Source organism: Coturnix japonica, chromosome 10 (genome assembly GCF_001577835.2).
Source record: "Coturnix japonica isolate 7356 chromosome 10, Coturnix japonica 2.1, whole genome shotgun sequence".
Classification (NCBI taxonomy): Eukaryota; Metazoa; Chordata; class Aves; order Galliformes; family Phasianidae; genus Coturnix; species Coturnix japonica.
In genome coordinates this window covers 18,384,843-18,402,020 of record NC_029525.1, presented here as the reverse complement: position 1 = coordinate 18,402,020, position 17,178 = coordinate 18,384,843, and the positions used below count along the sequence as shown (strand labels likewise).

General features: G+C 47.0%; 1 protein-coding gene across 11 annotated transcripts in view; it reads right to left on the bottom strand.

Moving 5' to 3' along the window:
* The window catches only part of TP53BP1 (tumor protein p53 binding protein 1), a 33,857-nt gene extending 16,726 nt beyond the window's left edge, over positions 1-17,131 (bottom strand). For 3 of the 11 annotated variants that reach the window (XM_015873217.2, XM_015873220.2, XM_015873228.2), the window contains exons 1-9: positions 8,895-9,204; positions 8,692-8,822; positions 8,400-8,470; positions 7,370-7,528; positions 6,312-6,393; positions 5,557-5,702; positions 4,305-4,425; positions 1,978-2,069; positions 468-694 (exon numbers count right to left, since the gene is read on the bottom strand). In XM_015873217.2, the coding sequence (XP_015728703.1) occupies positions 468-694; positions 1,978-2,069; positions 4,305-4,425; positions 5,557-5,702; positions 6,312-6,393; positions 7,370-7,528; positions 8,400-8,470; positions 8,692-8,822; positions 8,895-9,068 (1,203 nt within the window). In that variant the 5' untranslated portion in view covers positions 9,069-9,204. Of the gene's footprint in view, positions 1-467; positions 695-1,977; positions 2,070-3,600; positions 4,272-4,304; positions 4,426-5,556; positions 5,703-6,311; positions 6,394-7,369; positions 7,549-8,399; positions 8,471-8,691; positions 8,823-8,894; positions 9,208-12,737; positions 12,820-15,142 lie in introns of those variants that run through there. The other 8 variants (XM_015873225.2, XM_015873230.2, XM_015873219.2 and 5 more) reach the window with 8 other exon arrangements.
* Between the last annotated feature and the right edge of the window lie 47 nt (positions 17,132-17,178).

The following is a 17,178-nucleotide window of genomic DNA, read 5'->3' as shown; positions in this document are numbered from 1 at the left end:
TTGCACTAAGTGAATTCTAGTATTCCGTAGTAGAATATTCATATTAGAATTCAAAGTCAAAACAGTTTCACCTTATCCATGACAAAGAACGATAAAAGTGGAAGTCTTGGTAAAAGTTTAACTTCCAACAAAGCATGAGAAGCAGAATGTCCAGCTTGGTATTAAAAATAGCAGCCTTTTAAAGAAAAAACACAGAAGCACAGGAGAAGTTTCTAACATAGACAGATAACTAATTCTATGTTCAGTAACTACGCCCTCTCAAGGTGTTACGGTTTTCTCTGCCAGCTAAACTACCACATGTAATTACACATACAGAAGAGCATCATCAGTGTATAAACGCGACTGCTGGGAAAAGGGAAGCTCATGAGAATCACCTCAGTAGGGAAGCACAATACAGAAACACAGAGGTTGACTCAAATTACATTTTTGCAACAACCAGAAATAACTATATCCAAAAAGATATTTACATGAACGCTCACATGAGAGAACACTGGTTGTGATGGTATAGGTAAAGACTCAGGAAAGAAGGCTGGGGCACTCTGAGACACCGGAGTTGAAGCCTGTGGCAGGACTGCAGGCCCTGGTGGGATAAGCACATCTCTCTTCTGCTCCTCCTGCATCAGTCTGTTTTCCTTCTGTCCCTTCTGCACCAGATCTCTTCCTTTGGCAACAGTAGAGATATCCACCTGTTCATCTGGTTTTAAAGAACAGAAAAATTACCAGCCCACGTTGTACCCAGCTTCCAACACTACTGTTAAAAGACTTATTTTGAGCAGCCTATGCAATATTCTCACACTTTAACGGGTGAACCTGCTATTTCTCAAAATAAATTATTTGCAAGGGTGGAGAAGTCAACAAAACTATCTGTAACGCTATAACATGATGGAAAGTACAGTGATAAAAGCAGGGTGGCAAAGTCTTTGGCTGCAGCAAATGAGGACAAGCCTGAATGCAGCAGCTATGGACACAGAAATGAAAGAAAGAAGCTATTTGCATTTGGAAGGCCTCAGATAGACAGGGATCTGCAGAGAGATACCCTCACCTCCACTGCCAACCCTTAAATGAGGGCTGGAAGGGCTGGATCCTTGTTCCAGGCCTTCCTGTCACTCAGGTTCATTGCATGCACCTGAGCTCCCTTGGGCTGGCCCTGCCTTCCAACAGATTCTCTGGCTTTGACTTAGCATTTCCGCTACACTATCCTTAAATGCAAGGGAGAGAAGGGAGTATAAAGTGTTTTATTACGAGTTCACCTAACTATCTTGCTACCTAAGGTCCAGAACTTCTACAATTTGAAACAAGTATCTTAAGCTTATATAAAGCATTTTTCTGATGACTTTTTCTTCTTTCGCTACTTCTATTAAAATGCAACCAAATTCAAACCCCACTACCTAAACATATATTATAGTTACTTCAGATTCTATGCAGCAAATGAGATGGAAATCTCACAGAAAGAAATAGGAATTTTCCATAAAACTGAAAGTCTGTGTGGATATGTTAACCCTGATAGCGAACAGGTGACATGTAAGGTATCACACAGAACAAGCTGTCTTGGCATAACCTTTCAGAATAGACATGTAACATACGAAAACTCTTAAGTGCTGTAAAAGTCATTTAAGGCAAGATGCCCTCTTCCAACTTTCTTACTGCTCTAACAGCATATATTTAATACTGACACCTATCTACTTATAGCAAAAGAAAGGAGGCCAATGGCAAGCAGCAATCTGTATTCCATATGAAGTATTACTCATCCTTCATAATGAAAAAGAACTAGCTAACAAAACCAATCTTATTATGACAGCTATGCAAGAAATGGACAGCTTATTAGGAGTCACAATTATAAGTATCCCCAGATCTAGCTCTTTAAGCACCCTCAATCCTGCTTTATACTTTAAGAGCAATCTGAACAAGTCCTGAAAAGGCTGCATGCCCAAACTAAAAGATACACAACAGCATGTGAGTATAGAGGAAAAAAATTACCTTTTGTTTGGTCCTGTTCAGTAGGACTGCTAGGGATGAGAGCATTGGATGCTAGGCCAACAGGAGAAGGAACAACTACACCTGGAGAGCCACTGCAGACCAAGAAAAAGTAACGTGGACAAGAAAATATATCACTAGAAAATGCATCAACTTCTACCCAAATACATCTCTAGTTTGCCACACAGTAGGAGCCTCCTTCACAGGAAAGTACCAGGAGTACAGCAATTAGACAGATCAACACAATGGGAAAGGCGTTACAACAAAGGTGTGATGAGGGAAGGACTGGCATAATAGAGAGGTGCTATAAAGTCAGGTTGCACCCCTTCCTGTCCCACAGCTGAGCTGCCTTCACCTGTGCACAATTATTTCATTTTACTGGAAAATAAAACTATGCTCCTCCTTTGCAGAAGAAATTTTACATTTGAACTGCATTTGGTTTGAACTTTGGCCAAGAAAAAATATGACTAGAAAGTCACCTGACAGTGCATACTTAATGGGAAATAATGGAGACCACAGTCTCCTCCTCACTGCCTGCAACAGCACTGGTTAACAAATAGGCCATAACCTGGTCATCTAACCCATTTGTTTTGAGAGCATGTCTTCGCTCTTCACATTGCACAATACAAGAGACATCTACAGATAATTGCTACAGTGTATACAGTCCACTTAGAAATAAATAGCGTAGGAGCTGAGAAAGCAGAAGCGTCAAGGGCATGGTTTTAAGATATGAGAGACAAAAGCATACAGTGATAATAATGTGGTTGACAGGGAAACTGTAAAATGAGGATCCCAACATGGCAGGGGTGTAGAGAGAAAAGGAAAGTCTTTCAAGCTTCATCATTAGTGGGCTGGGCAGGGGAGACTGTGAACACTCTAAATATGAAGCAGAAAGTTCTGCTTGTCTGACCCCCCCCCCCCCCCAAAAAAAAAAAACAAAAAAAACAAGTCAGCAATTCAGGTTCAGAGGTCAAAGAAACATCCCCCAAAACCCACAAACTGAACCACTGTCTTCTTTGACAACTTTCACCTAAAACAATACACAGGTATGGAAAGGAAACAAACAACAGAGCGCTCAAGAACTGCTAGGCAGCAGTGAAGGACAAATTCACAAGCAGGAGAAAATACATAAAAACATCATATCCAGTATCATTATATACAGAGGAAAAAAAAAAGAAAAAAAAAAAAGGAGCCATCACAACAAGGCAAGGCAAAGAACTCTCAGCTGACAGCTGGTACTGGAATAGAGCTGATAAGCTCAGTAGGAGACTTTCTCAGCCAAAAGCCCGTTAAGCAAAAAGCTGTTTTCAAGAATTACCCTGGGGTTGCAAGCTAGAAACTGCAACTTCATTCTCTAATTCAGCTATATATATAACCTTTCAACAGCAAGCACAACCAGCAACACTCTAGAAGCAACTTGTGAACTCCCACCCTAAATTACATATGCAGTTCTACACAGAAGTTCCATATATTACACACACAATCAAAGGAAAATATCTGAGTCATAACAAAATTACATTATCATTCTTTATAGCACAAGCATGGTAGCCTTTAAATAACACTATACAAAACCACAAACATAAATCAATATTCTCTGTAAGGCTTCCTATTTGAAGCATCCCTTACCTAGAAGGAGGAAAACCCGCCTCATGCACATCTGGACACTTTCTGAATGCTAGGAGACTAAGAAAACATGAGCAAACATCTTTTGCCTTAGAGATTGAGACAAAATATAAAACTCCTCTCAATCTCTAATTTAATGCCACCTAAATAAGCAGAGGTGCAAGTAATTCTGTATGGGAGATTGGTAATCACTGCGTGAACCACTGATTAATCAGCTGAGGCAAGTGTGGGGTCAGCTGCGGGAGCACAGGTGAGAGTAATGGAGCTCCCAGGAGGGGTGGAGTTCGACTCCACCTCCTCTGAGACCTCATTTAAGGGCTGACCCTCACGGAGGCAGCATCTCTTGGAGATTGCTTGCTAGTGAAGATTGCCTCAGCTCCTAGCATCATCACTGGTGAGTTCCCCTTTTTCCTTATACCTTCTATACTTCTACTACCATCCTTGTAGTTACCATTCTTGTTAATGCCTGTATAGTTACCACCAATACAAATACCTACTCAAACCAGGCAAATAGATACTTGAGAGAGCCCTGTTTAACTACGTGGATGTTCCAAATAGGGAGGTATTGTGTCACACAAACAGGTGACATGAAGCCTAAACTAAAGTAGTTTGCCATGGTTGTACAAATTAAGATAAATAAAGCAGTGCAAATGGCACAAACTATTGTAAAACAGCCTGGTTATCATTTTGTAGCTTTGTTTGCTTACGTGGAATGGCTCTCCTGTACAAGGGATCCCTGTCCAGAGAGCTGCAGGAGGTGCAGACTGCGGGCAGGAGTACATGCCAGAGAATTTCCCTCTTCCTCTCTGGTTACAAGGCAGTCACTCCCTACAGCAATTTTAAACAAAAGGAAATTAGATTAAAAATGTGTCCAATAATGTGAATTATTGCTTAATGGAAAGTTACAGCTTGTCTTTCCTTGTCTACCTGAGGTTGTTTTCACACAGAACTAGATGAGGACAGCACGTTGAAGTTCAGCAAGTGAAATGTGAGCAAGATATAATTCAGATGATAAAGGTAGCTTCTAACTACAGAGTAGATTTTTTTTTTAATCAGATCAGACTATACATACCTTCATACCTGAGAATTTTATAAGAAAAATCCCCAGTGGCTCCAACATTACCCCCCAGGATTCAAAAACAAGTCACAGCCACCACAGCACAGGCTCAATTTGCTTAAGCTATTATTGGACCTTCTCAGTGCAGAGGGTTTACAGAACATTATGCCAGTACACAGTTGTACTCAAACTACAACATAAGCTGAGACTTCATTCAGGTACCAGAGCACGTGAAAGGAAGAGCAAAAACGCTGGTGAAGGGACTGGAGAAAAAAAAAAAAAAAAGACTTGTGAGGAATAACAGAAGGGGATTTGGTCTGGAAAAAAGCAAGCTGAGGAGAGACCTCTGTGCAGCTGAAAGGAGGTTATAGCAAGAAGTGTGCTGGCCTCTTTTCTCAGGTGACAAGTGATCAGGCAAGGAAACAGCCTTAATTTGCAGAGGAGAGCTAGATGAGGTATTTTGGAGAGGGCGGTCAAGCACCAGAACAAGATGCCCAGGGAAGTGGTGGAGACCCCATTTCTGGATGTATTTAAGAGATGTGTAGATACGGTACTAAGAGACATGGTTTAGTCAATGTCTTACCCAAGTTACTCAGTATAAGAAAGCCTGCAATATTTGCCTACAATACTTATTCACATTTTAGACTGTGTGCTGCTACAAAGAGTGAGCATTATTATTACCACTGGAAACTGTGGTTGATAGTAGTTACAGCCTTTCATTTTTAAGGTGTTACCAATTGTTACAGCCTTTCGTTTCTGAGGTGTTACCCATTTTAGCAAAATTAACTGAAAAAAAGTCCCAGTACTCACACCCTAAAACATTACATGATTGAAGAGACCAAGCAAGAATAATTATGACTATCCCTGGGACAGCCATTCTTGCTTCGACTATCTGTTGTTACCTGTTATATTATTTTCAGGAAACATCTCTTCCTGAGTCGACAAGATATCCAACTCCTCATGACCAGCGTCAACGCATTTCTCAGTTTTCGATGGATTAGAGACAAGCACCTCTTTCCTGGAACGTTCTTCTGCATCCAGCAGTGTTCTGGGAAAGCAACACAGTCTCTGACCCAAGAAACTCAATGCATCAACTGCAATCAGCATAGGTGAAAGCTGTTCAACTCCGCATAGCAAGAAAATGAATAAAGCAGGCAGATCTCTCCCATTTGACAAAAAACCATCTTCACTCTTAACAAATTAAATTTCCAGAAACGTTTTCTAAGTTTCCTGCACAATACGGATTGTTCTACTGACTTCAATTATAAACATCGGTTTCACCTTTTTTTTTTTTTTTTTTAATTATTTTGTGGTAGAATGCAACAATAGAATAAAATTTCGTTCACCCTCTATCCGGCATAGAAAATAAACAGCTTCCAGCAAAATGAACATTTATATTTAAAAATAATTGAAAATGGAATGTTTACATTAGCATATACTCAACAGAATCCTGGAAACCACCACTTAGCCTCTGGATTTCTCTTTTGAATCTCATGTCCATACATAAATAATAATTAAAGTTTTGAAACAATGTTTATGACTGAAGCTTCTTTTTATGACATATTTCAGTAGTTTACAAGAAAAAAAAAAAAAGCATATTTTTAAAATCAATCCCATGCACACTGCCTTCAAACTATAAACCTTTTGACTGTTTTACCCTTCAAACTCCTTCGGTTGGCCTTCTGAAGTAGAATGTGTTTCTATGCTGCTGACAGTTTCCCTGTTTTTGACATTCAGTTCTAGAAAGGTGAAGAAAAAGAACAACGAACTTGTCACTCAGGTCATCTGGATTAATATGCAAAGAGAAGCACATATAGCTCTGTAAGTTACATATATATCAAGATAAGCTTTGTATGAAAAAGCATAATACCGAACTATCGGAGATTTTTTAAAAATTCTATTGTTAAATACGAAATGAGGTTTTTACCAGGGATACAACTCAGTATCTGAAAATCTGAAAATAAACTGGGAAAGAGAGGTTCAAGAACCAATGATGACACTTGGATAGCAATAAGGAAACATGAAACTAGCCCAAATACCATTCAGCTCTGAACTGCAAACTCACTGTTGCACACTACTAATACAGTACTTCCTGTCAGAGACACACAATATGTCTAAATTCTAGAGTACTGTGTCCAGGTATGGAGCCCTCAGTACAAGAAAGATATGGAGCTGTTGGAAAGGGTCCAGAGGAGAGCAACAAAGATGATCAGGGGACTGGAGCACCTCCCCTATGAGGACAGGCTGAGGGAGCTGGGCTTGTTCAGCCTGGAGAAAAGGCTGCGGGGTGACCTCATTGCAGCCTTTCAGTACCTGAAGGGAACCCACACCCAGGAGGGGAGTACTCTTCGAAAGGGCTGATAATAGCAGGACAAGGGGAAATTGATTTAAGTTGAAAGAGGGAAGATTTAGGTTGGATGTTAGGGGGAAGTTCTTCACTAGGAGAGTGGTGAGGTCCTGGAACAGGCTGCCCAGGGAGGTTGTGGATGCCCCGTCCTTGGAGGTGTTCAAGGCCAGGTTGGACGGGGCCATGGGCAACCTGATCTAGTAAATGTGGATGTTTGGTGGCAATGCCAGGCAGAGGGGTTGGATCTTCATGATCCTTGAGGTCCCTTCCAACCCGGGTCATTCTGTGATTCTGTGCGATTCTGTAAATTGAGGAGAAAAAAAAATGACAGCACAACAAAGGGACGCCAAAGAAAATTTTTTACATACCATCTTCAGTATCATTCTTCACAGTTCTGGAAGAACAAAGGATAGCAGCTCCCGAGTGAAGCTGATTCCTAACATCTTCATTGGGTGCAACATCACTCTCCAGGTCCTGGCTCTGCGAGAGCTCCAGAACTCCAAACTGCAGCTGTGATGTTCCTGTATCTAACATGGAACATCCATAACTAGCATATGCACAAAACAAAATACAAAATAATCACAACAGCAGAGGACACACTGAGGGGACTGCAAAAACCCTCAATAAATTTAGATACTCTCATCTCAGCTGTACTAGTTTAAAAATACAGTACCAGCACAGTGAGTGAATAGCATAGTGACCACGTCCATTACATCCAAATCCAGTGCTAAGCAGCAAGGCCTTACATAATACCATTAAGTACTACTATATATTTGATTATCACAAATAGAACACAACCCTGGTAATACAGGTCCTGCACCTTCGAGGACAATCGCGATGTCAATTGTAATACAATGGAAAACGCAACAATGACAAGAACCCAGGCTGCAGCAAGGGAGGATCCACTCAAATACAACAGCCACTGGCACAGAAATCAGGGAAAGAAGCTGTTTGCCTTTGGAAGGCCCCAGGTATGCGGGGATCTCCACCAAGATGCCCTCACCTCAACTGCCAGCCCTTAAATGACTTCTGGGAAGGGGTGGATCCTGGCTCCAGCCCTTCTGCCCCTCAGTACATGGCATTACACGCACCTGAGCTCCCCTGGGCTGGCCCTGCCTTCCCACCAGGTGCTCCATCGCTGTAATTTCGTATTGCCGCTACACTAGTTCTTTGCTCTTTCATAAAAAGACCTGATCTGTCAGTGTTCAGCATACAACTCCTACACCATTTCTTGTCTGCAGGGTGCCTAGTAACAACGCTATGAAACAGTCATAGATTTCCAAGTGCCAAGCTACACAGACCAACGTCAGGAAGAAAAAAAAGCTCATTTCTGACATTCCTCCATCAGCGTGGCCATCCCCAACGGGCCAACGGAACTGACCGACATCGGTAAGTTACCTTCTGCGTACGGAGATGCGGGACAGTCCTCATCATCCTCTTGGCATCGTTCCGCAGCCTTCCCAGGGGCACTGCAACACAAACACCCGTTCGCACGGCTCCCCTCCAGCCGCCTCACGACGGCGCTCCGCATCCCACGGGGTCGCCTGGCGGCTGCCGCCAAAATGGCCGCCCCGGGACCCCCGAGGGGCACCGCGCCGGAGCCGCCGCCGCCGCCCACGGCGCACGACAGCAGTTTCAAAGGGCGAGAAAGCGCCGGGAGACGGAGACCGAGCCCGCTTTCCGTGCCCACCTGCTGTCCGGGCCGGGCGGCGGCATCTCTTCAGCGGCGCTCTCCATCGGCCCCGCGAGCACCGCGCCGCTCCCACCGGCGGGCAGCGCCCGTCCCGCCCCGCGGCTGCTGGAAGGAGCGCGGACGATCTCCTGCAACACAGGGCGGGTCAGACATACTCGCACCCGAGCCCGGCTCCCGCTCCGCGCGGGGCGCTCACTCACCAGCACGGGGCTCGGGCTCCGCCGCAGCGGCAGCCGGCGAACCAGCGCTCCGAGGCAGGCCCGCTCTGCGTCTCGCTCCGCGCCCGCGGCCTCGGGCTGCGAGTCCTCCACAATCAGACACGGCGTTCCCTGCTGCGAGAGCCCGGGGTCCAGCGGGCTGCCGGCGGGCTCCATGCGCGGCGCCGCGGGGGCCGTAAACGCCCGGCAGAGCCCTCCGGCCTTACAGCCCTCCGGCCCTACGCCCGCCCGCCGCCCCTCGCCGCTCTTCCCGCGGCCGCCATCTTGCTGCGCGCCGATTGGAGGCGCGCGACCGTCCGCCCCGGCGCGAGACGCAGCTACCGGGGAGACGCAGCGGGCGCATGCGCAGGAATGGCCGCGGGCGGGCCGGGCTCGGCGCGTGGGCCGCTGTGCGGTCAGTCACAACGTGAAACGGAGCCGGGAACACCCGCAGCGCTGAGCGGAACAGAACGGAGCGGAGCCGCGTCCCGAGCACACGCGCTGCCAGCGGGATTTTTGGGTTTAAACCTCTGTGTTACTCTGCTGATTTTTGCTGCGCTCCCCGTTGTTTCCGAGCTTGCAATTATCTCACCTTTAAGTTCGTTACGATAAGCTCAGTTCCCGTGTAGATAGAATATTACACAGCATTGCCTCCTGAGCGCATCTTTTACGTTTCTTCAGCAGCAGTTTTGTAAATGAGCTGAGAACACAGCGCTTCGTTACCTGCATGGGAAGCAGCGCTCAAACCAAGGCTAATGCAGTAAAGCAATAGAGCAATAGAGCAAATAAAGCAAATAGAGCAATAGAGCAATAGAGCCCTTCATCTGCGGCAGCTCACACAACAAAGGACAATCGCGCCGTGACGGCAGCGCTCCGAGCAGGGACCAACGCTGCCATGCGGGATTGGTGTTAGGGCAGAAAAAGGAAAATAAGGGGGATATCGAGCAACAGACACCGATAAAATGGAACTGCCGGATAAGATCTCATGGCACAGAAGCATTTACAAAGAGATGGCAGTCATTAAAAGCACAAGAGCAAGCTATGCTAATGCAAAGAAAGGGTAAAAATGCTGTCAGAAACCATGATTTGATCCAGGTGAAAACATGGGAAAAAATCATTACTCCTTTCTCAAAGGATCAGTACTAAAGAATGGCAGGAGCACACGTGGTCAGAAACAGCTGAGGCACAAAGATGGAGATACTCAGAGAAAGCAAACAACCAGAAAATTGTCCCACAGAAATATTAGCAGGAAAACAACAACCAAACAATCTGTCGGTCTGCCCTTCTGCAGGGACACTGCTGGGAGCTCCGTGTCAAGGCTGAAGCATTTTCTGCCCTTCTCTGAGAAGGTTAATAGAGAACAAAACGACTCAGTTAAAAAACAACGTCAACAGACAAGGCTTTGCCCTTGAAACTAGGCTAAAACTTATTAAGGAGTGCTTATATAAGCCAAAGATTTAAAATCTGTTGAGTTTTCACCCTATATTATGGTGTATTGGCAGTTACCTTCCAGAACTATCCAGGATAATGGAGGATCTGGAGGTTAGAGGTAGGCAGACACACCAGTCTCTCAAAATTCCTTTCCAATCTCTGAAAACTTTGGTAACAAACCATCAAATGAACTTCTGGTTTTACATAGAAGGTAACAAAGAAAGGAGTTAGCAGCCAACATTGGTCTCTTTAGAGAAGGCATATAACACCTGCTTTATCTTCACATCAGAACGATGGGCCTTACAGACAAAGACTGCTAAAAGTTATTTGCCAGCATCTCTAAGGGGCGCTAATAAGCAAAAATGGATACTGAAATTTCTGTAATAAGAATAAAAGTGACTGAATAACCATCTCCAGAAAGTAGCCATCAACTCTTCTGTGTGACCGCAAGTATGTTAGAATGAGGATCCAAACAAATGTGCTACTTCCTACTCTGTTGTTTTCTTTCATTACCTTGGTTATAAAACAGCAGGTACACTGACTAATTCAGAAGCGAAATGAAACTGAGAGTGACTGCAAGCGGTGGAAGAAAAAAATAATAAATGGTTTGGAAAATGGACAAAGCACCACACAAGTGAGAGTTACAGAAGGAAAGAACTGTCACAGTGGGTCACAGCTCCTGCAAGAGTGATGTGTCAGTGCCAAGCTGCTGCCTAAAGGTGCAGACATCAATGCATCAAACTTCTAAACAGCATGCATACATTAGATGGGTGAAATCTTTTTAATCTACAAGCCTGAAGCTGAGCATTAAATCCACTGACAGAATGTCAGAAGAATAAGTTTTTTAACAACAGTCTTCAAATAGAAAAAGCAAATATTTTTTCATATTTACAGGAGAATTGCTAATAGATTTACAACAACCTCAAAAGGGTTGAAATTAAGCACAGAAGATTCAAACAAAGACATACAAATGCTTTAAAAAGCTAATGAAGCCCCGATGAAGCCCCGAATATCAGGCAATCTCTAACATTTAATCTTTTTTTTTTTTTTTTTTTTTTTTTCCTTTCTCTTCCCTTTTAAGTAGTAACAGACAGACATAACTGTCCTCAGGCTGAAGCCAGTAGCTGGACCAGATTGTCTCTGGGATTCCCTTCCAGCCTTATTTTTTTCTACAGTTCCATATGTCTGAAAAAAAATCAATTGAACAAATTTGAGAGGTTGGTCCAGGTAGTCAAATTATTAAATGCCAAAGGTGAGTGGCAGTTTTAAAGCTGACTATGCTTTTTCTTTTTGTATCAAATCTGTATTCTCTTCCCTCTCCTCCTCCCCCCCCCCTTTTTTTTTAATGAAGAAAAGCAACCTGCTTTCTCTACAATACATGTACCTTTGATCTAAACACTCCCCTCTTCAGTTCAGACTGCATTTTTTTTCCTCAGCCTTACCATAAATTATGAATAGGGTGTGGCCACCTTCATCTAAGCAGGAGGATAAAAGCTTATTTTGCCTCCAAGTGAAACACATCCAACGTAAGACTCCAGATATGAAGGTTGCCTGATTTTTCATAACTGCAGTATTTTCTCTGAATCCCGTGTATCTTCAAGAATTTGCAGCAGAGAGTGGAAGCTGTCATTTCTTGTTTGTTTTCTGAGCGCTTCTTTACTAACGGAGATGGAAAATGAGAACCAGGTCTCCTGGTCCTCACCCTCTTTTCTTTCACTATGAACCTGTTTCTCCATCTCAGTGCAGCCTCCACTCTTAACTTGACCCGAGCACAGTATTCACATAGAACACTAAATGCTAGATGCTGATTTCAAGCCAGAGTTAGATACATTAAATAAAGTACCTAACGAGATACCTCAGCTTAGCATAGGCGTAAAGGTATTACCCGCCTTTGAAAATCTAGGTTAAGTACTCAGTATTTTCACAGTTGTGATCTTTCTCCCACATCAATGATAACAGCGGCCCGGCGGTGCCCGCACGCATTGTCCTCCGCTCCGATTCGGGAGCAAACGCTGCACAGCGCTCAGCAGACCCGGCGCCCGAGCCCAGCGGCAAAGGAGAATGCTGCAGAGCCCGAGGTAAACACGAGCCGAGCTTCACACAATGGTAAGCGCCTAGAGCTGACTGCGAACAGCTGCCACTGCACTGACAACAGCCGACCCGAGGCAACGCCAGAGGCAGAGCGGCACCGCCATCGCCCAGCACGTCCCAGAGCCCGCCTGGCTCTCCCCGCACAGGAGCTGCGCCCCGTGAGCCCCACCGAGCGCGGGGCCGAGCGGAGCAGCCGGGCAGGACGGGCGCAGCTCCGCAGAGGGGAGGTCGGGCCGCGCACGGCGGGAGACGGAACCACCCAAAGCGCCTCCCGGCCGGAGCGGCGGAAAAAAGAGGCCGCGACGGCTCCCCGGCCGTCCTTACCTACTCGCAGCCGGGAGCCCGCAGCCAGAGCCGCCTCCTCGGGCTGAAGCGGGGTTGCCGGAGCCGCATCCCCGCCCCGCTGACATCAGGCGGGCGGCAACGCGCTGAGCTCCGCCCGCGCCGGGAATTGCCGCCCGCCGCGTGGGGCGGGGAAGGGCAGGGCCCGGTCAGCCGGCTCGGCCCGCAGCGCCCCATCTCTTATTTCTCGGATCGCGAGATAAAGGCCCCGCTCGGCTCCTCTGGGTGACTCCGAAGAATGAGAGCCGGCGCAGCACTCGGTTCTATCCATGCTCACAGCCAACACCCTGCTAAGGACACGCCCGTGCCCTGCGCTCCCCCCAGGCTCTGGAGGACGCGCTGAGTCACAGCAGCACCTTTGATTATTGCCTCGGAGCGCGACCAAGAGCACAGCGCGTCTCCATCGTATGGAGCCGTACTGCGTCCCTGCCACAGCCTGGAACTCCGTTTCCTACGCAAAAGAGCCCCAGACAGTCGACAGCAGCTAGGCCAGCTTGGTCTCTATCGTCCCAGGAAAGCACATCCCACTCAGCCAGGGAGAGCAAACAATTCATGCTCATCCAGCCCCGTCCTGTCGTTAAATCATCCCCGTACCCAAAGGACACGGCACCCACCAAAAGTTCCTTCCAAGCTCTTTTTCAGCTGTCTCACCTCTGTCTTCATACCAGCTCACAGCAGCACCATCCAGAACTCTGGGTTCGTGACAGGTGTTAATTAATAATTAAAGACTATTAACCCGGCGTTTGTTTTTAACGTGAAATCATTTTCAGAATAGTAACAGCACAACGGCCCCTAGAGGGTGTTCTGCTGACATGGATCGAGAACAGTGAACTCCGAACTCAGAGAAGGCAATTCCTGAACCTCCAGTGACCTGACCAACAAGTAACATGACACTATGTATCCATCAAACGTTAAAGGAAAAGGGGGGTAGTTATAAACAGTAACGTAAAACGGATACATGACAGCAAGATTCCAGCTCCGCGAGCTGCGCTATAAGATTGAGCAGATCAGCACAGCGGGAAAGGCATTACATCAAAGGTGTGATGGTGGAAGATCTGGCGCAGTAGAGGCGTGCTATAAAAGGAAGATTTCGCAGAGGAAAGCTGCACCAAGGAGGGATCTCCAACCAGCGATCCTTCCCCAGCGGCAGTCAGCCCTTCAATGAGCTCTAAGAAAGGCGCAGCCAGGCTGCACCCCTTCCTGTCCCACAGCTGAACTGCTCCACATGCGCTGCCAGGGCTGACCGGTCCTTTCCCCAGGTGCTCAATCAGTGGGTCAGGGACTCGGCAGTTCCCAACCAGACGTCTAGATGGCAACACAGCTCCATCCCAACAAGGAAACAGCAACAAAGCGGGGCTTTTCTGTTCCAAGTTGTGATTCCTGCAGATGAGATCAGGGCCTGTGCAAAGTCCCTTTAAAAAGTCTCCTACTTTGCTACTTAGAAAGGTCTCACCCAAAATGAACTCATATTTTACTTTGGTTAAAGACAATAGTTTTATTCAGACACTGCCATAGATCTCTGGCTCCCAGAAAGAGTCACATTCACATGGACATTCTTAGCTGGGGAGCACAGAAAGTCATAATTCCAGGCTGAAGTACTGAGAAACTGAAATGGTATAGATTTTTCTCCCCTTGATATCACTAAGATTCTATTTATACTGTTTTGAGCTTAGTCTTTAGATCCATTTATATAACAGCCATTTATCTGTGATTCACTGCCTTCTACTGCTCAAAGGCACTTTTTCTCCTCAGCCCCCCTCCCCCCCGTCCCCCCCTCCCGGGGGTTTTGCTGCCAGTCATTCTGCCAGCACCCAGTTCTTGTCAGGATCCATGATGTCTGCACTCAGCTTAGGCAGCTTGTAGCACTTTATAGGAGTACCAGTGACTGTGGGGCATATGAAAGCAGAAACCTGCGTGCTGATCTCTCTGCAGATGTACCTAAACTGTGTAATTACAGAAACGAGGAAGAACCTCTTAGATGAGATATCCCTCCTTTCACTACCGGATGGTAGGTCTGATGAAACATAATGAGTCATGCAATATGACTGCACAGCTACAACACTTCTATTGTGATCGTAGAGAGATCTGGTCACAAAAGAAAACATCAGGAATGTCAAGATGCTATAATTTGCTGAAGAATACAAGCAGATCATGTTATAAAATATGGCTTTGGCTGCAAACAGTGTTCCCGAGAGATTCTCATTGTTCCGGAGCAGCAGCAGCACATTCAGTGTTCCCTGCAAGCTTTTGCTCCCGGTTTGCATGCCTCCATTTCTTTTCTGTTGGCAGGGAGCCAGCTGGAGGAGCCTCTCTGCACTGCAGAGAAAAGCTGCAGCTCTGGGAAGCGACCGTGTCAAAAATAAGCAGCGAGTATTGGACTGACTCACCTGAAAACAGGAGGATGGCATAAAAAGCTCTGAAAATCTTCTATCTTCGTATTTGCCCTTTGTGATCCTGCTCCCGAGTCTTACTTTCAAGATGGAATTTACTCTGGGTGTTTATAAACAGGTTTTTGTTGTTTTTTTTCCCCTTTGTTCATGCATTTGCCTGCTTCCATGCACTCCTGTGAGACAATGACATTAACACTGTTGAGCAAATTACAATACACAGAAAATAAATTGCTCCATTTTGATGCGCTAGCTCTGTTTATAAGATTATTTCTTACAGATCATGCTCAGCTGTGTCACTGTATTTCAGTGTGAGAAGGACCTCTTGCATCATCCCCGTTTAATTGTTGAGAGCCAGAGAACCTCCTGAGTGCAGATCTCAATTTGAGAAAACTGCAAGCTGGTCACATCTGTACGAGTCCATAGAAACAGTGGGGGATTTTCCCCACTTTCTGTATTTGACTGTTTTTGTTTTTTTTTTCCCTGATTATCTTCTCAGAGAGGCTGGTAACAGCACAGGCCACCAGAATCACACAGGTGTGCCAGAACGCCTCGGAACCTGTGCAGGTTTGGCTGTGTGTGCAGGGCAGGCTCGGTGGGTGTATGGGAACTGTTGAGTCCCGGCCGACCCACTGACTGAGCCCCTGGGAGCACAGGTGAAGGCACTCAGCCGAGGGACAGCAGGGGCTGGAGCCGGGCTGCACCTCACTGAAGGGCTGACAGCTCCCACCAGAAATCCTTCCCCTGTACATCTCCCTCCGGGGCAGACTTTCTTGTGAGCCCAGATCTGCAGAAATGGGTGAGCACTGTTTGTTTGAAACACCGTTCTGTCTGCGCGAGCCTCGTTGCTGTTACACCTCTGTATCACCCTTCCGCCGTGTTAATGTTTCTGAGTGTAGCAGTGGGTCCCCAGGGAACACAGCAGCACCGCACCCCGCTGTCCGACCATCGGCCTCCTCTGCTGCAGCTCAGCGCTGTGGGAGCCTTGCACACTGCAGGGGGCGCAGCTCGGCACTGCTTTGAGAAACTGCAGATTATTGTTGTCCTGAATCTTGTTTTGCAACGACAGTCTTGTTTCTTTGCTCTGCTGCACCAATACAAGGTAAATTGCAGTTTCTTTGTCAGAAGAGACGTGGAGTTTCCTACCCGAAGCTGCTTCCTAGTGCTCCTCACCTTCAGCATCAAGTTTCACGTTCTGCTTGCTCAGTTTTTCCACACGGCGCACTGAGCATCCCAGAGCCCTGACTGACCAGAACAGGCTGCTCAAGTGCGGCCACATACCACATATCTGTCCTCCCTGGCACCCTGGACGCCAGCAGCCCCCATTGGCACGGCAGGATCGCTCACAACCACTGTTGTACCTGAGGAGCAGACAAAAATCAGGGGCTTTAACCTTCTATTTTATGTTTCCGGAAGCCGGATCTCCTGTACCAACATACTTGTCTGTAACTGAAGGAGGAAAAGAGCCATCGAGAAGAGATCAAGACCTCAGTGCTCTGTTCACCTCGGAGGGACAGAGAAGGAAGAAGCCGATAGGAAGGAACAAAAGCCGATGGCGAAGCCTGAGCATCCCTTAACACCGCAGGCTCCTGTGGCGTCACTGTGGATATTGCGGTTATGTGGCAGCCGGCATTTAAAGCTCCACGTGGAGTTTTACGTTTGTGTGACTCTCAATCAGACCGACGGCGTCAACTGAGCCGTGCCCAGGATCGCCCTTGTCATGTCGCGGTTCGGTGCCGGAGCGCACAGCACCAGCAGGCGGAGCGCGGCCCGAGGGGGGGCACCGACTGCTGCAGGGAACCGGAGCCGAGGCTCCGCCGAGCGGCCCGGGCTCGGCGCGGGAGGAGAACCGTCCCACGGGAGGAGAGAGAACCACCCCCCGGGAGGGGAACCGTTCCCCGGTGGGGCCGCCAGCCGTCCCTGCCACCGGCTCTGACACCGGCTCTGCCACCGGCTCTGCCTTCCAGCCGCGCCGTCAGTCCCCGCCCCGTTGGCCGCAGTGGCGCAGCGCGTCCATCCGGGGCGGAGCTCGGGGC